A 25,955-nucleotide genomic window follows, 5' to 3' on the forward strand; every position below is an offset into this window, starting at 1 on the left:
ATTTTTGTGTTTGAAGTTCGGGATATTCTTGTGCCAGCGAAAAGATTAAAGACGCCGAAGCTTGACAAAAGGGTGGCTCATTGTATAATGGTTACGACCTTATGGGGTATGTGAAATGCAAGAAATGAGAAGATTTTTCTGGATAAAGAGGCTAAAGCTTTCGAGGTGGAGTCCAAGATTAAATCATGTTCATATTTTTGGATTCGAAATAGGTCTAGATTTAAATCTATAGAATAGAGTAATTGGTGAATATCCTTTTGGTTTGATGTAACTTGGTTTTCTTTGCGGCTCTCGTTTTGAGGACTTGTAGGTTGTTTATGGTGAATGAGGCTTATTTTTCAAAAAAAAAAAAAGTAATTCTATAAATATAATATTAGAATTGGTAGATTTGACATGAAGCTAACATAAACCTTTTTAGATTAAACACAAACATGTGGTTTCCTATTAGATGTGTACCATACTGTACATTGGCACCTTTAAAACAAAGTCTGAGGGCTTACGAAAGAAAGGAATATCAAAATATAAAAGCTTCTTGACAATAGAAGAATCCCATACATAATAAATCTCAACCAACAACAAAACTTTATATAATCCATAGCACTTACGACCACTTTAGCCCTGTTTGTCTTTTTTCTGAAAATTATGGTTTAGGCTTGTCTTTTTCTTTAAATCTAGTGGGAAGAAATAATTTGAAATTGAATTAAATCACACTTGTTTGGCTGGAATTTTAGCTTCATTTTAAAGCAAACCCATAAGGCTAATAAAATCAATCAAATATCTTTCATGTATATGACGCATGTTCATTAAAAGCATGTGACGATCAAAATGGAATGGCTTTAGGCCATGCATTAAAGATCACTTGTGATTGAGGTAAGACATCCATGACTTGCAACCAACACAACTTCAATATCACATATTGATTGCTTGTTACTATTCATTGTATGATGTCAAACAATTCGGGCAATTTTATATATATTCTTACAAATATTAAAAATAACATATATATCCACGTAAAACTAAAAATATCATATACGTCCTTACAAAGTTGTTAATATATCATATATATACCCGATTCATTAAAAACAATTTAATAAATGCCATATTATACTTGTTCAATTAGATGCGATAAATGGTTTATAGTGTAGACTATTCGATGCGATAAACCTTCGAAGGATTTTCAATTTTGAAAAGTGACGAGAAATGATTCGGTTGTTTTCGAAGATGAGAAATGCCAGTCGAAACTAAGTTAATAACATATGGTATAAACACATTATGTAATGAAAATGGGTAGAATAGTCTATCCGTTTAAAAATGGGCCTATATGAAACTTAATTTTTAGAAAATATGGGTAAAATAATCATTATTAATTTGTTATTAAGGAATTAGATACATATTACATTTTAACTATTTTGTAAAAGCATATATGATATTTAAATTTTGCTCGGGTATGTATTATATATATAATGTTTGTTAGCGTATATATAAACTTATTTTGATTTTAATTTAGTGAAAATGTAAGAACAATTAAAATTACTTTGATTTTTAATTTTATATCATAAAATTGGAAATAGATAATCTCACATTTTGTGTATTGACCGATAATAATCGCACCTTTAAAAATCACTGCCAACGATTCAACCTTTCGACTATTTTTCTCTTAATGGACCTCAATTAAAAAAGCACTTAACGTTTGAAAACATAACATGTACAAGGTCATTAGTGTCCAAATTTTTTTTAAAGAACTTTTACGAGAAACAACATAAATTATGTTGATTTTTATGGTATGTGTCCAATTTTATAATTATAAATTAGAGATGATATTTTTTTTTTGAATATCCATACGGATTTAGCATATTTGGTATATGTATCAATACCAAAATTTAGGATTTTAATATTCGGTACGTACGGGAACGAGCACGAATACTGGTATTTTAGTATTCTGAACCCGTTTGAAATACGTAAAGGCTTTATTTTGAACTCCCATGTTTGTCTAAAAAAAGGTACAACCGATTATCAATCATATAGTCCAACCAATACCCATTTAGCCAAATTCGGCATTTGTCTTGTATCGGTACCCATACCAATTCAATTGATTTCCTATTCATACCCGTACCCAAGATCATTGAAGATTTGATAAAAACAAAACAAAACAAAAGTGGACACCATACCGAAATACCCATGCCTATACCATACCAATAAATTCGATACACACTACTTGATACTCAGTTTTATTAATTTTCAATACAGGTACAGTACTGATTTGAACCCTAAAAATATGAAATTTATTTATGTTGAATTAAAGAAATTTATTGGTGTTGAATTGAAGACTTATCCGATAATAATAATAATAATAATAATAATAATTCCTTTTAAGGAGGGAGCAAAACATAAACCGAACTCAATTGCCCCATCATCAATCAACTACTACTTCATTAGTCGCCGGCCAACTCCGGCAATCAGATTCAGTCAAGAATGAGTTTCAGAGACGAGAATGAAGAGAGAGACCTCCGGAAGCCATTCCTGCACACGGGCAGCTGGTACCGGATGGGCTCAAGGCAGTCCAGCATGATGACGTCATCACAGATGATCAGAGATCGATCTGTTTCTGTTCTCGCCTGCGTTCTTATTGTCGCCCTCGGCCCTATCCAGTTCGGTTTCACTGTAAGTCTCAACTTCGTTTCTTAAGTTTCAAATCAGTTCCTTGTTAATTTGTTGTCTCAGGGCGGCTATTCTTCACCTACACAAGCTGCAATCACTCGAGATCTTAAACTCACTGTGTCAGAGGTATGATATGGTTCATAACCAATTTCTTCTGTACATCATTCCGTTAACTAATTTGAACCGAACTGCTTTCAGTTTTCTTTGTTTGGTTCTTTATCAAATGTGGGTGCCATGGTTGGCGCAATAGCCAGCGGCCAAATTGCAGAGTATATTGGCAGAAAAGGGGTAACATTCCAATAATATAATATATATGTTTTAAGATACTAATAATAATTATGGTGATGGTTGACATTTTATGGTCAAAATTGCAGTCTTTGATGATTGCAGCTATACCTAATATTCTTGGATGGCTTTCTATCTCATTTGCAAAAGTAAGGTGTTTAATAACCGTTTTTTAACTCGTCTTTTATATATATACATATATATATATAAGTGGTTTGTTAAAATTGTCACCGGTTTTAATAGGATACATCGTTTCTTTACATGGGAAGATTGCTAGAAGGTTTTGGTGTCGGAATTATATCATATACGGTAACTTTATTTGTTTTGAAAAGAGATTGTTTGTGATAAAGACTATGATATTTTTTCGATTTGTTATATAGGTTCCTGTTTATATAGCTGAAATTGCACCCCAAAATATGAGAGGGGGGCTCGGTTCTGTTAATCAGGTAATTTTATTCAGAAATTTGGTATGCGAATATAAGAGGGGGTAAGTTAATCGTGTCGGGTTGATGGGCTGAATTGTTTAACGCACGCAAACACGACCCATATGTTTATTCGTGTCAAAAACATTAACACTAACTTGAAAATGGCCCATTTAACCCCTTTATATAAACGTGTCAAACAGGTTGCCAGGTGTTCATCGAGTTGGTGGATTGTAAAAAGTGGGCTAAACGGGTTAGTTGGTTGACGTGCTTAACTAAATGGGTTAAACAGGTCAACCTGTTTGACCCATTTATCTAAACGTGTATAACCAAGTTGTAAACGTGTTAGGCGAGCTGGTGGGTTGCAAAAAAATGGGGTCACAAACGTGTTACGGGTTAAAAAGGTCAACCCGAACGTGACCCATTTGACCCATTATTTAAATGTGTCAAATAGGTTGGTAGGTGGTAATGAAATTGTAAACATGCAATCAAGTCTGGGTTAGACGGGTCATAAAAGCATTAATGGGTTCACCAGTTCACCTGAACTCGACCCCTTTATTTAAACAGGCCAACCCGAACACGACCTGTTTTTTAATCGGGCTAGTTATGCCAACCCAAAACTTCATTATTTTCGTATCGTGTTTCGGGTCGTGTCAGAACAGAAGTTGGCACCCTAAGTTACGTGTCAAGATTTATACTTATTTTTTTAATGTTGTTGTGTTTGTAGCTATCTGTTACAATTGGGATAATGCTTGCTTATTTGCTGGGACTTTTTGTTAACTGGAGAATACTTGCAATTTTGGGTAATTTACATAAATACCCCTCTTATATTCCACTACCAAAACACATTCATGTTCATGAAGTTTCTTATTATATATGATCTTAATGAGTTACTTCATGGGTTGACCAACAAGCACTTCTTGTCCACGTTGTATAAATATTTATAAATAAGTAGAAAATTAATAATGTTTACAATAATAATCAAAATCTTTAGATACAATGATTTTGGAGGTTGTATGCACTAAAAATATTCTTTGGTGACTTTCAACCCTTTTGACCGGTTATCCTTTTATCTAAATTCTAAATATATTTTGAGTTTTAACTTGTTTGACCGTTTGAAATGAGACACGAATCAAATCAACCCACTCATGCGTACGGTTGTAAACGAGCCGAGCCATCTTAAGGAGCTGAAATGTTGAGTTCGAGCTCAGTTGTAAGCTCGACCCAGCTCGATTATTGAAGTTAATTTGAATTTTTTGACACATGTGCATGCATACCCACACTCACAAACATATGTGTGCGCGCGCGCATGCCCGCTTGACAAACACATAATGATGTAGAATTTATAAACTACAGAATCTATAATTTATATATATTGAAAGTGGGTTATAGTTTATATATATATATTAAAATTTGGGCTTTAATTATAACGAGCCAACCAGGCATATAAGCGAGTCTAACGAGCAGCCAACGGGCCATCTGAAGTTCTAAACGAGCCTACGAGCAAGCCAACAAGTCGACCTTACCTTCACTTGATCGTTAGGCTTGTTTACAAACAGAGATAGCCCAGCTCTACTCATCAACAAACGAGCCAATTTCTTACATAAAATTGGAATAAAAAGGCATAACAACCTTCATAATTCCTTTTGCAGGAACTTTGCCATGCTTAATTTTGATTCCCGGTCTCTTTTTTATTCCCGAATCTCCTCGGTGGCTGGTATGATTAATCAAGTTTTTAAAATTTGATTATTTATTTATTTTTATAGAAGTTCTTAAATAGTATGTGATTTTTGAATAATATTATGTTAAATCTTGCAGGCAAAAATGGGTATGACTGATGACTTTGAAGCATCTTTACAAGTCCTTCGTGGGTTTGATACCGATATTACCATTGAAGTAAACGAAATTAAGGTAAAGGCTTATTAAATATACCATTCGTTTAAGTAAGAAAAATATTTTTGAAGACTGATGTTGCAATGATAGGCGAATACTTTATATTTTTCAGAGGTCAGTTGCGTCATCAAGCCGAAGAACTGCAATTCGGTTTTCAGATCTTAAGCAAAGAAGATATTGGTTTCCTCTGATGGTATTTTGTTTTTATTTTTTATTTTTGTTTTCTGTGTTGTTCTGTTGATGGATTTTTTTTTATTTTCTTTTTTGAAACTTGAATAATTGCAGATAGGAATTGGATTACTTGTTCTTCAACAGCTAAGTGGAATTAACGGTGTTCTTTTCTATGCTAGTAACATCTTTCAGTCTGCAGGTTAGCATTATTGTATTATAATTTATGTAATTATAAATGTATAAAAAATAATTAAAAACATGTATAAAAGAATTAATAAATAGTAAACGAGCCAAGCTCAAGCTTGAAAAAAAGAACTACTCACAAGCTGAGCTCGGCTCGTTTTAACCCTATTTCTAAAGCTCAAGCTCAGCTTGTTTACTATTGTTAGTTAATTTATATACATTTATAATTAATATTTGTATATATTTTGGTTATAATTTAATAAATAACATTATGTTTATTGTGTAGTAGTTTTTTTTTGTAGTTTTATATATAATAATAATTATGATATAAAAACATATTTAGCACATCAAATAAAAGTTATACAAATAATAGCCTTGTTTAGGCTCCTGAGCTTTCTTGAGCTCGATAAGCTATCTTGACCTCGGGTTTGGGCTTGTTTTTTAAACAAACTTATTTTTAGGCTGAGCCAATCTCGAGTAGCTGCGGAGGTGTTACGCGCGTTTTGAGAATGATGATGTGATTTTTCAGAATTAGATAATCAGTTATAACAAAACAAACCATTGGAAATATTGTTTGGTTCTCTTCTCCTATCTCAAAATCTAAAATTACACTAAAAATCACTACATTCTCTCTCTCTCTCTCATTTTCAATTAAATAATATTTTTAAGGAAAATTGGATTTTAATAATCCCAACTTAGAAAATAGTTGTCACCGGTCCCAACTTTCACACCGTTTGTTTTCGTTGGACCCCTGTTAAAAAAAAACTTAACGGCATTAAGTTTTTTCCAAATTTCAAATTTATGTTTTAGGGCTTTCGTTCGAAATGAGGACACGAGTCTATCGATGTAAAACTTACCTCAAAACGGTGGTCCAAACAACTGAAGGTGATTCAATTCCGGTGTGTAAACTTTTAATTAACAAAAATCAAGTTGTTTGGAGCACCGTTTCGAGGTAAGTTTTATATCAATCGATTCGTATCCTCATTCCGATCGAATGCCCTAAAACATCAATTTGAAATTTGGAAAAAACTTAACGTCGTTTAGTTTTTTTAACAGTGGTCCAATGAAAACAAATTGTGTGAAAGTTGGGACCGGTGACAGCTACTTTATAAGTTGGGATTATTATCGGCCAACTGCATTAAGTTGGGATTATTAAAATCCAATTCACCTATTTTTTATACCTTTATCATTACCTTTTCTCTCTCAACCACTTTCAAAAAGTATTAAAAAGTTATAGGGGTGAATAGTAACTTTTCAAAAATGCTATAAAAATCATTGTGGTTTCTTTCTTCTTCACCCTAAACCACTCCTAACATTATGAAAATCCCTCACATAAAAAATAGGTTTATTGGATTTTGATATTCCCTATTGAATGGTATTGGCTGATAATAATCCCTATTCAATTTATCGCCACTGGCGGTCCAAAATTTAAAAAAGTTGGCCATCAATGGTTCCTGTTAAAAAGGACTTTACGGCATTATACTTTTTTCCGAATTTCAAACTAATATTTTAGGACTTTTGATCAGAGGAGGATAGTCGGATACGAGTCGATTGATGTAAAACTTCGTTCGAAATGGTGCATAAAAACGACGAAACAATGCTTCAGTTCGGGTCTTTGAACTTACAGTTAACATAAATCAAGCCGTTTGGATCACCGTTTTGAGCTAAGTTTTACATCAATCGGCTCGGATGTTCCTTCCGATCAAAAGCCCTTAAACATTAGTTTGAAATTCAGGAAAAAAATATAACGCCGTTAAGTCCTTTTTAACGGGGGACCATTGGGGCCAACTTTTTTAAATTGGGACCGTCAGTGGAGATAAAATGAATAGGGATTATTATCGGTCAATACCATTCATTAGGGATTATTGAAATCCAATAAACCTAAAAGATAAGGGATAGGATGTGAATGCTCTTACGATTTGAATCTGCAATAATAAAATGAAAATTATAAAATTCAAATAATCTATGTATTAAATTTGATTTTTATTAACTGGACAGGAATTTCAAGCAGTGATGCTGCTACATTGGGACTTGGTGCTATCCAAGTAAGCATCAACAGCTACTAATATTATTTTTCCATCTAAGTTTATTTTGTAATTTAAATTACTTTAATTAATAATATTGCAACATTTAGGTTATTGCAACTGCGGTATCCACATGGTTGGTTGACAAAACAGGCCGCCGGATTCTGCTCACTGTAAGTGAACCTCGGGTCTGGTAATGGGTCAAAAGGGTAACATTCTACTGTGGTACGGGTTGGATCATGTTCTCCAAAAAAAAGTCCTAACTGTTATGGGTGCCATACGCGGTTACAGCAATTATATTGCCTCAGTTAGGGGTGTGTTTGAAACCAAAATATCCGACCTGTAACTTAAATAACCGATATAACCAAATCAAAATAACCGAATACAACCCAAAACCGACAGTATGGTTTTATGTTTTTAAAATTGAATTTTCGGTTCGGTTTCAGTTTTGCATGTACCAAAACCTGGAAAAAAATTGAGATCAGACCTGTAAAAACTGAAAAAAAGTTGTTTGATTATAATTTTTAATTTCGAATGTTAAGTAATCTATATAAAAAGGTAATAAATGGTGTAGCCTTAAAATTTTAGGCCCAAATACTCTTTGGTCTAGGAAGTTTTATGCAATAAAATACACTTTGTGCACCTTTTGGCACGTTTCTTTTTTAGCAATTTTTTATTTAAATTTCTGTAGGTTTCCTCTGCTGGAATGACCATCAGTCTCGTAGTCGTTGCGGCTTCCTTCTTCATTAAGGTATTCATTTATTATTTCTTTTCTTTATATCTTTTAACAATTTAGGTAAACCAAAAAAAAATTCTCAGGGTTTTGTGGAAGAAAATTCTTCATTGTATGCTGCAATGGGTATATTATCAGTAATTGGAGTTGTGGTATGTCTTAATATTATTTTCATTTCATCATAAATTATTAAATTAATATATTATTTATCAATACATTTTAATTATAATTCTTATCTTGTTATAGGGTATGGTAATCGGGTTTTCTCTTGGAATGGGGCCCATCCCATGGGTTATAATGTCTGAGGTAATTACCTAATATTACCTAATAAATCACGAAACTATCTTTTAAAGAAAATTGCACAAATGGTCCTTGTGGTTTAACCATATTTCAAATTTGGTCCCCAGGTTTAACACTTGCAAACTTAGTCCAAACATCTGTGAGATGGTTGCATGTTTAGTCCCACTGTTAATTACGGTTAGTTTTTGACAAAAAAGTGATGTCGTGTTCCATAATGGCACATGAAATTTACTTTCCTGTTAAAAACTAACCGGGATTAACGGTGGGGACTAAACGTACAACCCTCTCACAAATATTTGGACTAACTTTGCAAGTTTTAATATCATGGGGACCAAACTTGCATTATGATCAAACACATGGACTATTTGTGCAATATTCTCTAGTAGCCTTTATTTAGTAAACAATAATTATATTAATATTAATATTATTTATGTTACAGATTCTTCCTGTGAACATTAAAGGTCTGGCTGGCAGTATTGCAACATTAGCCAATTGGTTTATTGCATGGTTAATTACAATGACTGCGCCTTTGCTTTTAGCGTGGAGCGGCGGAGGTTCGTTAACTCCCTTAATTGAATAATCAAAAGTTAATATGATTATTATTTTGTAAAATATATATTTGCATTGACAGGGACATTTACTTTGTACATGCTTATGTGTGCTAGTACTGTTGTGTTTGCTACCATTTTGGTGCCTGAAACAAAGGGGAAGACACTGGAGGAGATCCAGTTTTCTTTAAGATAAGATGAATATGTTTTGCTGATTCTTCTTCATTGTTGTTTTATGCTTTTTGTTTTAAATTATTTATTTGTTTTTGTTTTCGGAGGGTTGTAACATATGTGGAGTTTGTGATTCTTACCGATCCGAAAGAACATCATTCGTTGAAATAATCTTTTATGAAGAGAGAATAAGAAAATTGAGGTGGTTTGTGCTGCGATTAATAAGAATAAGTAGAGGGGTTGTTTGGGTAATTGTTGTATTGTTCAGGGTTTTTTTTAATCACTTATATAACTAGCAATAGGGGTTTGTAAATAGGTAATTATCTATTATCTATAATAATTTAACAAGTAAAGTTGAACTTTGGTGCCGCTTGGCCCTTATTGGGTCAAGTGACGGTCCCGTTGTCCGTTTTTTCTTTTGTTTTTTTTAATTCATGATATTGTAACAAATGCGACTGATCGAATGTCAATTTTTGTTACTTTTTTTTGTTTTAGTATGCCGAATTCGCGTAGGCGCAACATCTCAACGCCCGGGACCGACAACGGTCATGTTTAACCAATGCTAGAGTTTCTGATCGATGCCACACCGTTGGTCTATTTCAAATTTTATATATTTTGATTTAGTTCCAGTATCATGCAGAATGCAACCAAACGAGTTTTTTATAGTTCCTGGTACCATAAACGAGCATGAAGTAAGCCGGTTGAATTCTCATAGACTCACCGTCTCAACAACTGGGACTGATAACGCTTGGATTTTACCAAAGCTGCATATACGTAACGAACATAACCGGCACTGAGTACCGAATTCACGTCGACTCACCGTCTTAATGCTCGGGCTTTACCAATGCCCAGGCACCAACATCCTGGTTTTGCCAAATAAATAAATATGTTAATTTTTTTATAATACATTATGCGAGTATAACTATTTTTATTTTTTATTTTTGGTTTGGTTTATTTTGAAGAGTTTAATTTAACACACTTTTTTTAGATTTAGTTTCGATACCATAACGAACGTGGCTAATATCCACCAAATTTGCGTTGACTCTCCGCTACCATGCCCAGGTTTCAAGTGATTTACAAATATATATTAAAGTTGAAGTTTGGTGCCGCACAAGCCTTATTGGGTCAAGTGGCGGCACCAAACTGGTCAATGAAATGTTTTTTGTTTTGTTTTTTTAGTTATGAATGTAACAGAAATGGAAACGACTGACCTCCAAATTATCTTTTTTTACTTTCGGTTCTAGTACTGTAGTGAGCGTGACAGAATCGCATCAACTTTGTGTAAACTCATCACCTCAACATCCGGGATTGACAACTCTCAAGTTTGACCAACATCCGAGTTTTACTCAATTTTGATGAGGAAGTGTTTACCAGATGAGCCAAATATAAGTTATTGAACTATATGGTTTACTAAAACGCACCAAACATCATGAAATAAAATACAATAAACAGAATATACACCCGGTGATCGTAAAATTATGAACATGATCCATGATCCATATGAACTAAAACACACACTGAACATCATAAAATAAAACACAATATAAAACACAATGAACAGAATATTCACATAGTGATCATAAACTATGAACATGATCCATGATTCATATGAACTAAAACACACAATGAATATCATCAACCAGAACATGATGAATGAAATACCTTAAAGAATAAAAATAAGTGTGTATAATAATATAAACTAAAACATACTATGAACAACACTATGAACTAAAACACACAGAACATAAAATACAAACACCATTAATTAACCACAAGCTAAACACCATGAACAACGATCGTGAACTAAAATTTATAACATATATAAACGAAACCTTTAAAAGCTTTTTGATTGCTCCCTAAATTCTCTCAAGCTAACAGATTGCTTTATTTGTAAATGAAGGTTTCTCTTGCATTTGACCTGAATTTATGGGTATGGGTCACACCAAACCCAGATAGCTTTTAAATGGGTTATAACATCTCATTAAATTAAAAATTAATCTTACCAAATATTTGATATGAAAATCTTATAAAATAGGAATATACTAAAAATTAATATCCGATTTTTTTTAAAAAAAGATATTGTTTATAATTAAGAAACAATTTTATAATAAAAAAAATAAGCGGGTCATTGGTCACCAAATTCAGATAGCTTTTAAACGGGTTATAACATATCATTTATTTGTGAAACACTTTTATCATCAAACCCTTAGTATATTATTAACTTTCTTACAATAAATAAAATTAAAATTCAAAAAATAAATATTAAAAAACGAAAATTGTAAAACACCCCCGTAATACTGGGGTAAAACATAGTATTATAATATAACTAGTTTCTCTACCCGGTGCGTTGCACCGGGGCAGCTGACAAAATCCCAGCATTGAAACATGTGCCTTGGTAAAACCCAAGCGTTACGACGATGAGTTGACACGAATTCAGTCAGTACCAACTTAAGGTACCATAATTAAAACAAAAAGGTCAGTAAAACTCGAGCATCGCGGCGTGAGTCGGTACCTTAGCGTCGTTGGTTTCGGGATTTGTGACGCTAAGTCGACACAAATTTAGTTTTTTTCAATTGCGTTCGTTACGATACCGAAACTATGAAAGAAAAAAAAAGTTTGTCCAATGTCGGTCCGCCACGTGAACCAATAAGGTGCTGCCGGCACCAAACTTTCAATTTATATATTAGATAATTATTCGGAAAAAATAACTATAATGCAAAGGTAATGAAATTAGCACAATAAAAAAGGTATTTAACAACGTATAATAAGTGTAATAAGTGGCTAAGATGAATATGGTCACCAAAATTTAGAGGCTACTTAAGACAATAATATTTGTCTAATTGGGTAAAGAATTCATGTAACCCGTCATCATGACGATTTTGAAATTTAGTTACTTGTATTTTTTTAAAATAGTGTTATTACTAAATTTACTTTTTTTCACTTCCAATCTAATTGAATAAAATATAATTTAATAACTAGTGATGAAACATGAATAAGAAATCAATTATGACAAGTTTTTATAATGACACCTGATCAAGAGAATGGCCCTTGCTTGTTGAAATTAACTAAATAAGCTATCATTATAACTCGGATTGTTTTTAAGTATTAACGGAATGTTTTTAAATTGTAAGGGAACCAACAAACCAATCAATCATGTATTTTGTATTCATCCTATACAATCCACAAAAGAATGAACAAGAAAATCATACTTTTAAGCATCCATGAGATCCACCTTTTTAATGCAAATTATCAAAGAAAACACACAAGGAAAACAAATCATTTAACCAAATCATGTATTTTGTATTCATCCTATACAATCCACAAAAGAATGAACAAGAAAATCATATTTTTGAGTATCCATGAGATCCACCTTTTTATGCAAAACAAATCATGAGTATCCTTCAAAACCAATCGACCTAACATAAAATAAAAAAGAAACCCGACTGTGAAACCCATGACTGGTTTGGACAGTTTCTTGGCTTCAAACCAAACCGTGAACACTTCTAGTCTCAGTTACAAATGATTACCGTTTTCCACCAATCACCATCTTTTTTTGTAATATTTAACCATCCATGCAAATACGAATCATCTCCGGTGAAAAATCTTTAAGGCAACAAAACTTTTTAAACTATGGGCTGCTCTCTTGAACCCTCGGTCCGATGGTGCATAAATTAAGAACAGTAATGAACTAGTTTGTACCACGCACCTCCTATTTCTCATTTGGTCTTTAAGTAATTCTTAATTACTAGGGATGACATTGAAACCCGACCCGATAGGAATACCCAAAACCCGACATAATTGGGACGGGTATTAGGGTTTGAGATTAGTTTTGAAATGTTTTATGGGTTTGGGACGGGTATGGAATTTCTAATATATCTGATTACCCGACCCGATTTTCCGGTAGCATTGACTCATTTACCCAATTATATACCTGAGGTACCCGTCATAATTTTTTTTTATATATTTATACACTAGCTTTTGAACCTGTGTAATACACAAAATTTGTCAAATTTTAAAAATAAATAAGATGAATTATTTGAAAGAAATGAAAATATTAAAGGCAAAAAGGTAAATCTAACTATACTATTAAATTAAGATGATTTTTTCACATGACATCATTGTAGGGCCTTCACTTAGGATGCCATGTAGATGTCATGTGAGTAGTTTTCTGTTTTTTGAGCCAATCTATTATGTTATATTTAGAAATCTATATAAATAAGTTATAAAAATAATCTAGATGAATGAAAATATATACAATTTCGTTGAATATCCTATCAGTATGTTAAGTTAAACTTTGAATATGTATAAATATAATAATCTTAACATTTCTCCTAATCACACGGGTCACTATCAAATGTTGTATTTAAAGATGTTTTTAGATATTTATGAATTACAAAATTTTGTTTATCATTATTTATATCTTATTAATTCATAAGTCATGTTATTATGTATCTTTTTTGGTCACCCGTGTATCACATGGGCTCTATTCTAGTAAATATATAGTGCTAACAATAAAAGCTTAGAATGTAAAATTTACATATTTGAGAAAATCTCTTCATATACAATATTTGTTGTTTTATTAATTACACTAACTTTTAAGTCCTAATTGCATCACTATTAGATTCCGGTTATTTTGGTTAGATTTTGGATGTGAACTTGATATTTATATCAAGCATGCATGTATAATGTAGATACTTTATTGTGTAAGACCTATTTTACTTGTATATTTTGATATTTGTATCCATATTGTATGTATCATACCAGTTTTTAATCCGAAAATGTCATTTTCGATTTAATAAGCCAATATCTTTATTATTATTATTGTTGTTGTTGTTATTTGGATCATTCCATGTATTGCTCTTCTTTGTATTCTAGTACTTGAGCATTGTTATGCGTGATGAAGACATTATCGTGAAAATGAATAAAAATATGACATATATTAATTTAATATAAATTTACAAAATAATAATATTTTTTTTAAATAACATAAACATTTGCTACAAATAAGAATAAAAAATTAGAAACATCAAATCAAAGCTTTTAATCTTGAGGCATTTACATATATCCCTTGCTAATATTATTTATTACATATTTACCTAACCTTTAAAAATCAATTACATATTTCCCCTTCTTAAACTATATATATATATATTACATATTTGTTCATTTCTTTAAAATTACTTAATTGAATTACTACTTTACCCTTGAACTTATTGATTGATTATTTACATATTCCCCTTTCTAACCATCAATTACATAACTCTCTAATTCACTAATGTTACAAAACTAAAAATCTCATGTAAATATGAGCTTATTCCTACAATGAACATCAAATGATGCCCAGGTTCTCTTTTTTTATCAAGTTTTCTTTTGAAACTTAACTTTGTCCTGGAGCTTCTCAAACGTTATATATATTTCTTTATCAAATAATGCCCAGGTTCAGAAATAGAACATTCAGCAACACATAAACTTCCTTTGTCAACGGTCCATCTCAAGTTTCAACAATTCTTGTCCATCTATGTTTGCAACCGTATAGAAGCTTCAATCTATTACTTGCACAGTGACGTCATTCCAAGTTTAATGTAGTTAGGGATTCGCTCGGTAACACACCTGAAAGTACCGATCCTGAAATTTGCCAAATATGGGTACCTTGCCGGTACCAAAGGCAAAAAATCAGGAAACCAAAACACCCCATTAGTAAGTGGATATATGTAAATATCCCTATGGGTATGAGATTTGTTTTAGTAGTGTACACTTAGTACATGTTTAAAATATCAACTTTAAAACAGATATTGTTTTAAGTTTAAAACACTAATTTATATAACATTTTACACAACTGTAATTATTTTTTATAAATTAACAGTAAATTTAATAACCTTTAATAAAGAACTTTATTTATTATAAATAAAATGATTATGGAAAACTAATATAGCAGATGATGATGTAAAGATATGCAAAGATAGTTGTTTATACTTTGTAAAGATGAACGGGAATAAGCGTTTTCTAAGAATGAGTAAAAAATCTACTATATTAATTGTTAGTAGTGTTGAAGTTTTAGCTGAAGATGATCTCCAGCTATGTCAAATACTCAAATTGGCCGTAAACCATAATAAACTATTTGTGTAATAAAGCAAAAGTTAACCGCGCATTTGATCTGTTTCCTTTCCAAGCCTTTTTCTTCTCAACCCGTTTGAAATAAACATAACCTAAACATAACGAAAACGGTGATCTACCCTTTGTTAATGGTTGCATATTTACTTCCACAGAATAATAACATATGGTATGAAGCATGATATAAGTTCGCCAGTAACATACTAACATGGTGCATCAAGCACATAGTCAAACATATATAGCACACAACAAACAAACAAACAAACTAACCTATTTGCTGAGACCAACAATTCAGGTCGGGTTTAACTCTGCATGTATTCGGGAAAACAAAAGCACAAAAACAACAAACAACGTACTTTCGTTCTTTCACCGAGTGAGGACATCAGACTCGTGAGCCATGAAGTCTTCGCCAGGCCTATAATATTTAGACGGCGAGTATAACCCCAGGTTGCCAACTTGACTTGTATATAAACACGCAAATCTTTCCACCTGCATCATTAAAAACTTTCAGTAACCTCAAAACGGACCGGGCCTAGGGTTACAACCCTAGTTGGGCTTGTACCCACTAGCCAATACTTTTTGTCCTGTTTTATCTTCGTAATTAGTTAATTAATGTATTATGTACTGTATTATTAAACTATGGTTAGAATAACTACCTTCAATTAAATGATTAGGACATAGTATAACAAATTAAGCATCTTTGCCCGTTTATTTTTAACCCGAATTTATCTGATTTTGAATAAGCATGTTTAATTTACCTGGTGTGCGAAGCGGGAGTTCTGATAACCGGTTTTCATAAGCTGGCCCCACACGGGATGGAACTGTTGATAACATAATAAGCATGTCACTAAATAATATAATATCATTGAATTTGTTACTTTATTGTTTTATATATATATATACTAATAACTCAGAGCATCACTTCTGAAGGTTTTTTTTTTAAAGAAAGCTAATAGAAACGTTAAATAAATATTAAAATCCTTACAGAACTGTTTACCTTTTGGTGGAAAACTCTTTGAGACTCTTGATGTGATGCACGAACACGAGCGCGCTGAGCCTATGCAAATAATAAAAAAAACCAAGTTGATCATGGGTTCATAGACACATGCAAACATTCTAAATGTGAAGGGTATAAAAAGGTATTCAAGAAAGTAAAATGATTTTATATAACCTTCAGTAGTTATTTAATTATTCGAATAAAAAGATTCTGGGGGTTTATGCAATAAAAATGCACTCTGCACTATTATTGATTCGTTTCCTCTTAATCTATTTTTTTAAGCAATTTTACGTGTTTTGAGAAAAAAACATGACTTGAATTGACCAATTAATAAGTAAATGTAGGCTTCTAAAGAAACCGAAGGGACGAAGTATGTCGTGTCCGTTCATACAACTTAACCGAACACACAATCTAACACGAACAATTAAATGAACGAGGTTTTCTTGTTCAATCATTAAGACAATGAAAATGTTTGTGATTGTTTATGTCCGTTCATAAATAGTGTGAACAAACGGTTAACGAATGTAGATGAAACAACATAACCGAACATAGATCAGCATACGTCTCTGAGCGAAGACAAATTAAGAGTAGGCCTAAAATAATTAAAACTTCACTAAATTGTAATGTGTGATATCTTAATTTCATAAACTAAACTAAATTACAATGGGCCTAAAATTGAGTATGTAAAATGAATGAAAATGAACAAACATTCTCGAACATAAATGATCGAATGAGACACGTGTTCATGTTCATTCATTGAACTAAATGATCAAAAAAAGTTTGTTCATGTTCGTTCGTTTATTAAATGAACGAACATAAACGAACTTCCCGCCAAGCATTTCATTAAGTGTTCACTGAGCGTTCGGTTTGTTTATAGGCCTTAGTAAATGGGTCAAAATTAGACATAACCATAGACTCTGAAATTGAAATTGGGGATTTTATTTATTTATTTATTTATTTATTTTGTTTTCAATTAACTGAATCAAATTCTCTCCACTTTTTTTTTTTTAACTGAAACACATTTCTTATTTTACTAAGCATTTAGTACTTTTTATTTTACACCAACCTGAAGGACATCAAGCTTTAAAGTGAGATTTTTCGTTTCACTAGCATCTAGATCTCCATGTCTGCAAAGAAAAACAACATTAAGAATACTTAATGCATTATGTCTCTAAACGGGTCAAACCAAAAGATTATCGAGATAAAAATTTAGGAAATACGTACTCAAGGGACCACTTCAAATGATGCGTTTGATCTTCAATCTGATCTCGCTCACTTCTTAGCAATTGGAGTGTCTGCACAACATACAAGTTTCAGTTATTCCAATTATTTATTTAAAGTTTGATATCAGAAACCAAATATTATTACCTTTCGAGTCTCCAACGAGGATGAGAGAATTCTAGCCTCCTTTGCAAGTTCTGGAACAATAAGCATTGTTCTCCAGCCTGTTATGTTTAATTCTATTATAATAAGGTTTAAATACATATAATATCATCTTGACATATATAGATAAACCATAAACATAAAGTGGTTATACATGTATCAACCCGATCCCGTTTCGTAAAAGCCACTGACCTGAACTAATTGATACTTTTGTATATAATGACCCCTTAGCTAACCCAACCCAACTGTTTTGCCAAACTTATCCACCATATTATGAAGGAATAAAGAACTTCAAACCCAGAACTATAGGTCGCAATTTAGGCAAAAAAATAAATTGTAATCATAGATTGCCTCAAATAACCCAACTGGTCAATTTGGCTTCACTCAAATTACTCTACGGGTCAAAACGGACAACTACTGTAAAAACTTAAAAAGGGATCAAATGGGTTAGCACCACCCGTTGTTTATCTTGACCACCTATTCATTGTTGTTGGCTCCACCAGCACTAGCGCTGCCACTCAGCATCGCCACCACCGCCATACCCACCACCGTTATGGCCACTCCAGTACTCCACCACCATCGAGCATGATCAAGGGTTCGTTGAATGGATTTCTCACACTTGACTTCAATACCAGCTGAATGTCTGGTTGCAAATTTGAACTTTAGTACATGTTTGCTATTTAGAAAATTCATGAATTGGTCTACACTTAAATCGTGTGGTCATGATCATGTTCAAGGTTCCAATTTGAATCATTCATTTAAACAAATACAACTATTGCTTGCATGTTAGTATTAAAATAATCTCTTCATACGTCATTCGTTAAACTTATGGTTCCAATCACCACCACCGACATGACCACCGCTGTCGCTGCCTCCACCCCGTAGCAGTCCTCATCACCACCGTGGCACCGCCTTCACCGCAGCCGCCACCACCCTCGCCATTAGGTCCATAAAAAACAGAAATAAACCTATTTTGGTACTTTGTTTTTTCTAAAATGACTCATTTCAACCTAGCACTATTTTGTGCGGAACCCCTTTTGACCCGAACTAAATTGAAAAATTTTCTTTTAAAACGACCCATTTTGACCCGAACTCATTTTGATCATAACCCATTTTGACCCAACCCCACTCTGACTGGACTCACTTTGACCCAAACCCATTCTGACCCGAACCTGTTTTGATCCATCACCTGAACCCACCAGACCTGCCCAGTTTGCGAGGCTTACCCAGAACTTTTTTGCTGCGTAAGATATCTCCGTATATATGATCTCCAACATACAGAACCTAAAAGTAGTTGAAAAGTATATAAAAATTTTATGAAAGAGTGATAAAGTTCAATAACTTAAGCAAAGAGAATCATCAGAATATAGTTATTCAAGACCAGTGGAAAAAAGAATGGGTCCTGCTATACAAGCACCACCCTAATAGTGTACATCAGAGTGCCAGTCACATCATACGGGCAGGCTGTATGATGTCAAACAGGCCATATGATTTGCTACTCATACGACCCATATGGCCAATTTCTCCATGTCATACGGCACATTGGCCATTTTCACCATGCCATATAGCCTGTATGGGCTGTATGTCACGTTAGTGGTATCTGGATAATGTGTCGGTGGTGTTTTTGTTAAGCTCTTTCCAAAAGAAAAGATAAGGAACTAGATGGGAAAGAAACATTTGTTCAAGAAAGTATTAAGAGTTCACAAAATCAACCAATAACTACAAAGAGAAAAAATAAAGAACAAAATATAAAATATACCTGTGAACTTGATCCCACATTAAGTAGTTTATGCAAATGGCAAACATTGCCTCCCTGAAACAGTTAAGATAAGTCATATATTGTTTAAATATAACACGCTAATACTTTCCCCAACCTGTGTGTGTGTGTGTATAACACACAAACACACATATATAGGGTTTGGATCAAATACAAATGAAATTAACGTGCTAATTGTGAGAAAGTACAGTAATTATGTAATTACATCATAGAGTAATTACATAATTACTCTAATTGTATATATAATTACTCTACTTGATTCTCACAATTAGCACGCTAATTTCATTTATACATTAACTTTCCCCTATATATATAATATATAAGACACTGATATCATGTATTCTGACATTTAGATTATATGGTACCTGAAACACTTTGCAATGCTTATTTGGGAGCTGATCAGGCAACTCTAAACCAGGGCCTCCCACCTAGTAATAGTGAATCAAAATATTTTTAAAATTATAAAGAGCTATAAAAAATAACGGAAGAAATCCACTCACAAACCTGAGCAAGTGGAGTACCATTATCAGTATTAACAAGCTTCCCTGATTCCGTCTCAACCATAAAAATATTAGCACGATTATTATGGAAAAACCCTGGCTTCGCGCTGCATAAGCACACTTTTAACTTTAAGATGTGATTATTAGATATTAAACATATACAAGATCCTTAAACAATGTAAAAAATTAACCTGCCAGTGATGACAAAGTCAAAGTGTTGAAGCCAATCAAGGCTCAAAGAGGAACTGCCATCCATCGTGCGGGCCCCGAACACAAAATTCATCACGACATTTGTATAATCCCAAAGGCTGCATTTGTAATATGTTGAACAAGAAATGAATATGATTTTGTTTGATGTTTTAGGCTCTTTTTTTTTCGAATCAAGAGATGAAAATGTATGCATATATATCACAGAAGCAAATATAAATGTTAATTTAAATAAAGATGTTGAAATATTAAATAATTATTCACGGATAGTAAATAAAAGTGCATCAACGAAATATGCATTGAATATTAAAATCTGTTAGTTAACTGTAAAGAAAAATTGGGTGTGTTTATTTATTTAAAATAATAACAAAATCAAACATTGTGAGGTAATAAATTAAACAAGTGCGTAAATCTTGATATGAAAATTTATTTAAGTTAAGACTTCAAAAGAAGAAAAGAACTGGTTGTAAAACATTTGGCATTATTCGTCAAAGTTGCTCAACTTAAGACTGAAATTATAATAATAATAATAATAATAATAATAATAATAATAAAAGTTATAATCACTAATAATAATAATAATAATAGAGAATATACAGATACCTGTTTGTGACTATGAATACAGCGCGACCAGAAGTTTTCAGCATTTTAAGCATTGGGACTATAGAACTGTCCTCATTGATATACCTGATAATTAAATGTGCTAAGAAAAAATGAAAACACAAAAAAGGCCACTGAACTGCAATAGAAGCATATATAAACATATGTGTATGGTGTGTAGATATATAAACACACACACAGATATAGATATATTTAAAACAAACTTCCTGACTGGAAGGTATGCACTGCAAAAGACAAGTTAAATAAGAAAATAAAAACAAGTGTAGCATTTGCCTGACATGCTTTCTTTCATGTAATATTGAAATTCAAGAGCATTTATTTTGACCTTATCCTATTAATTTCAGGAAATTACTTTGTCACTTCACAACTTATTAGTAGCAACTTCTCATAAAGAAAATGATAACACCACAATTACACTTGATTTTGAAAAATCAATAATAGAACTCAGACATGATGTTGATATAACACTACCAAAAGAAAGTCTATTATAAATTTTCAAACAAAGTAGTTGATAAAGTATTTGAAGATGTTGAATTCTAAGTTTATTTACATATATAGTTAACACACAGGCCTAAACATTTTAGATAAAATTTAGATATGTTAACACAAATGCAAGAAATATCGTTACATAATGTAACCAGATGTTATGTTTCTTTATAAGAGAAAGCATATATTAATAATTAAAAAGACGTACTTTTTAGGGTCTTTTGCAACCATTTCCTTCAACGTTCCGTCATGATGACACATGTCAACAGCAGAGCGGACGTCGGTGTAGATACGGGAGTAACTGCAAGAAATCATTTGTAACATTTATATTTACTAAGAGACAATATCAAAATAACAAACAAGTATAAGCAAGACAATGTGTAAAAATTAAAATTTTTTGTATATTCTTTGTAACTGTAGAAAACCAAATCCCTAATACATTCCTTTTCAAATTAAAGGAGTAAAAAAAGATATGTTTAGCAAATAGTATTTATAATTTCAAACATCAAATATATATGTCAATAATTCATTGGCTAAATAACCAGTCCATCATCAGTAAAGGTGGAAAGATGGACGAGTTGAATAACAGGTCAAAATCGTGTGAAGTCAAAACAGGTCATTTCTTGTACTGGGGTCAAAACGAGCCGGGCCAGGTTGGCCTGCCCCACATTGTCTGGTTTTGGGAGACTTCAACCCGTTTTGACTCATTCGGCCCTTTAGACACCCATTTGACCCAATCGGCCGGTTAAGATAGTTTCCCTTTCAGTAAATTTTTTCATTTGACCCCTTTGCAACAAATCACAACCAAAATCAACCCATTTTAACATAAATAAGCATGACCACCCTAACATAAATAAGATGAATAATATGACTAAATTAACATAAATAGGATGAACAGTATGACAATTTTAACATTAATAAGATGAATAGTGTGACCAATTTAACATAAATAAGATGAACAATAACAAAAATTCCCATGTGTTGATGAACAAAATCCAATCATGTCATTTTTAGGACCAATGCAATTCCCTTAGCACAATAACAATTATGATCTTAAACATTTTGACCATAATTAACCGCATGCATACCATGTAATACAATACTCTTTAAAGTTACTTTCTTCTACAAAAAAAAAACAAAAAAAACAAAAGCAAATTCAATCTTACTTTTGTACAATCATTCGCTGCATATGTTAATGCAGTAAACGGACAACGTAACATTAACAGTTAAACATTTAGTTCCAAACAAATCATTCTTACTGTTTTTTAATTCACACACAGATCAATATTAAAATGTCAAGAAGATTATAGCAATCAAGTGACTTTCACAACATTTTGAAGGAGTGTTCATTCTATAAACAAGACACATATTCAGTAAGCAGTTAAATTTTATTAAGTACACAAGCAAATAAACATATCCAGTAGAGCTATTGGAAAGTAAAAAAGAGGGGAAAAAAAAAAGAAAAGAAATCACTCGATTCATCAGTTTCCAACTAGTGAGGCATCAAACAGAAACCGAAACTATATTTATTTATTTCACCAAATTTTTATAAAATTTAAAGATTTAAGTCATATCCTTACTCTTTCACTTCTGAGATTTTCCCGGGGTTGCTATCCTTAAAGTCCACCAACTGAGCAAATAAATACGCTTCAGCTAGTGAAAACAAGGTATCAATGTGCGCGTAGTCGGGCCCATCAAACGCATCTCGGGTAAATGTATTCCCGTAAGTAGCAACCTTTTCATTCTTTGACATCAAGTGAAACCCATGATATGCTACTTTTACATATTTGTGCCTGTCCATCTAGTAGAGAGAAAGATAACAACAAAATAAAAAAAAGGAAAAATAATTAAAAAAATTGTAATCAGCTGAAAAGATGCTACCATTCAGGGTATAAACGAGCCAAGCCACTTGTGAGCTACTCGAGACCAACTCGCTAAAAGCTCGACTCAAGTCGAGCTTAAATGAGCTCGTGCCTCAAAACAAGCTTGTTTGATAAACGAGCCAGAGCTCAAGCTGGCTCGCGAATCTATCATTTATATAACTTTATTTGATATATTTGTATATATCTTTATAAAATAATAAGTATTATATATATAAATATGACAAAAATAACTAAATAATATATATGATCTTATATATAAAAATGACAATTAAATTAAATAAAAATAATTTATAAACATATAAAATGAATTAATAAATAATCAAAGCGAGCGAAGCTCAAGCTTGGGAAAATAATTATGAGCCGAGCTTGAGCTTTCTGTAAGTTAAAGAAACCGAGCTCGGTTTGGCTCAGATCATTTGCACCCTAGCTACCGTAAAAAGTTCAGTTTATTATTTGAAAAATACTAACCTTAAGTATGTTTCCTCTTTTCTTGTCAAGCACGAGTCCTCTGACCATATACGTCCAATCAAAAGACCATTCAAGTAGCTGCACCGAAACAAGTAATTACATTATAAGAAAGAATGAAACAAAGTAACTTAAGATATAATTACACCATATATAAACTAGCCTCTTTGGGATATCCCAGGTTGCTCACTAGCTTCTCGACAGTCCCATCATACGCGAGTGATTCAAACGTATCGGGTTTGTACTGTGCCAAAGTGTAATCCATATCGAAGCCCACAGCAACTATGTTTCTCATGTTTACTGCACTGTTGCAGAAGATCTGTTTTCCGATATCGATTTTTTGCTTTCCTTCAGGAGATGACAACAAGCCTATGATATCTTCACCGCCGACAATTTCTTCCATGTTATGCTAACTAATAAATGCTTACATCAAAATCACAAGAAACAAGATGTGTTTGAAGGAGAATCCAACACATGCAAGCCCTTTCAGATGAACGATTAGGGAGACAAAAAAACAGTTGCATGCAGCAGATTACACAAAAAGAGGCAAACCTTAGAGAGGTGTTACCTTGTGTTGAGAAGCATATAATTATAAAACTAGAAATAGAAATAGAAAAGGCACTTGTGTATGCAATAAAAAAGAGTCGGTCGGTTGACAAGTGTAATCCGATATGCGTGTTTGTTACCTGGCAGGCAGTGAGTCATGAGCAACGACCAAATAATACCAATCGCCATTTCATCCTTGATTCCCCTGAAAACAACACGCCAACTTTCGTTTTCAGGGGAAGAAGAAGAAAGAACCTCTTTTTATATGAAACAAATTGCCGGTTACTGACTGAAGAAGCGTGTATCGACTTACTTGTATACGATCAACGTTCCTCGGGGTACGAGTGTGCTATATCACCGATGGTTTTCTGAGATACGAGTTATTCCACCTACAAAACGAACAGCACCGTGAGCTTACCCCTCAGAAAGGGACAGAGGGGTCCTCTTTGGGGTAACCCTCCGGTGTGAGAATCAGGTATTGTAGGAGAAGATAATCAGGGAGAAGATAATCAGGATGTAAAAATGAGTAAAGGACTTAGAATATATTTTCTTGCCTCCCTTTGCACTGTTGAGATGGTGTGGTATTTATAGTATTAGGGTTTCCAATGATTGGGCTCAGACCCAATTAGGGCCTTTTTGGCCTCCTCCTATTGCTTCGCGCCACGTGTACTTAGGACATCTGGTGCTTTTTCATTGATTATTCTCTGACCAAGGTATTTCACCTGACCTATGTGCCATCACGTGGTGGCACATGGGCTTTGCTGAGTTGTCCACCCTTCATTGGCAGCTGTCAACATCAGCACATTCTTTATTCCTTAAAAGATACCTTCTGGAAGGTTGCCTGATGAGTACAATCATGGTTGTCCTTATCCTTATTTGGATTAGACTATTGTCTCATTTGTTGTGTGTCGCTTACGCGCGGCCTTTATGCGCCTATCCCGGGGATGCGCAAGGTCTTCTCTTTATTCTCACAAATGTTTCATGCGCTTGCGCGTATGTGATATGCGCCACGCGCAGATGTTTCATGCGCTTGCGCATAGGTTTTGGCTTTGTGTCTTCATGACATCCGGATTTCAAGCCTCTTGTCTATATCTTGTGGGTTGACCCGCCCCGCTCGATGTTAAGGCGGGTGCATACCCCTTCACTGACACGTGGGGCTTAGACCGTTCACCGTCCTCCTCGTGATTCCAGTGACGTTTTCTTCTAACGGATTATCATTATTATTATTATTATTATTATTGTTATGATTTTATTATTATTATTAATTAATAATAATAATTATTATTATTTGGGGGAATTGAAGAACTCACGGTGGACGGGTGAAGAAGCTATAGGCGGGGAATTGGGGTTATGGATATAGTATATTAATAATAGTAAAATAATAATATTATGATAATATTAAAAATTTAAAATGAACCCCTGTAGTTTTCATGTTGTTATATTTTGTCCTCTTTTGATATGATCTTTTGACTTTTCTGAACCATAAGTTGTAGCATGTGTGTTTTGTCTTGTTTTGAGTGGGGACAAATGTTATAAATGGTGTAAGCTTATGGACTCGAGTACGGATAAGCCTAGGTTCGGCTTGTTTAAC

The 25,955-nt window shown here is 33.0% G+C and overlaps 2 protein-coding genes across 2 annotated transcripts; one reads left to right on the forward strand and one right to left on the reverse strand.

Moving 5' to 3' along the window:
* Positions 1-2,472: 2,472 nt before the first annotated feature.
* Positions 2,473-9,573, forward strand: LOC143553557 (sugar transporter ERD6-like 6). Its single transcript, XM_077043536.1, has 18 exons — positions 2,473-2,661; positions 2,722-2,784; positions 2,857-2,946; positions 3,033-3,092; positions 3,187-3,252; positions 3,324-3,389; positions 4,093-4,168; positions 5,018-5,082; positions 5,184-5,276; positions 5,371-5,451; positions 5,544-5,628; positions 7,611-7,657; positions 7,747-7,809; positions 8,328-8,387; positions 8,456-8,521; positions 8,616-8,675; positions 9,109-9,223; positions 9,301-9,573. The coding sequence occupies exons 1-18, from the start codon at positions 2,473-2,475 to the stop codon at positions 9,411-9,413; spliced, it is 1,458 nt and encodes a 485-aa protein (XP_076899651.1). The 3' UTR covers positions 9,414-9,573.
* Positions 9,574-15,788: 6,215 nt separating this feature from the next.
* Positions 15,789-24,221, reverse strand: LOC143553558 (uncharacterized). Its single transcript, XM_077043537.1, has 16 exons — positions 23,982-24,221; positions 23,822-23,899; positions 23,051-23,271; positions 21,679-21,771; positions 20,967-21,050; positions 20,348-20,464; positions 20,161-20,263; positions 20,022-20,084; positions 19,639-19,692; positions 19,106-19,163; positions 17,865-17,941; positions 17,721-17,791; positions 17,563-17,623; positions 16,497-16,556; positions 16,258-16,320; positions 15,789-15,988 (listed from the first exon to the last, which is right to left on the reverse strand). The coding sequence occupies exons 1-16, from the start codon at positions 24,219-24,221 to the stop codon at positions 15,866-15,868; spliced, it is 1,566 nt and encodes a 521-aa protein (XP_076899652.1). The 3' UTR covers positions 15,789-15,865.
* Between the last annotated feature and the right edge of the window lie 1,734 nt (positions 24,222-25,955).

The sequence above is a fragment of the Bidens hawaiensis genome, unplaced genomic scaffold (assembly GCF_021521415.1).
Source record: "Bidens hawaiensis isolate Kalapana, Puna unplaced genomic scaffold, B.hawaiensis_p1.1 tig00017289_1, whole genome shotgun sequence".
Lineage (NCBI taxonomy): Eukaryota > Viridiplantae > Streptophyta > Magnoliopsida > Asterales > Asteraceae > Bidens > Bidens hawaiensis.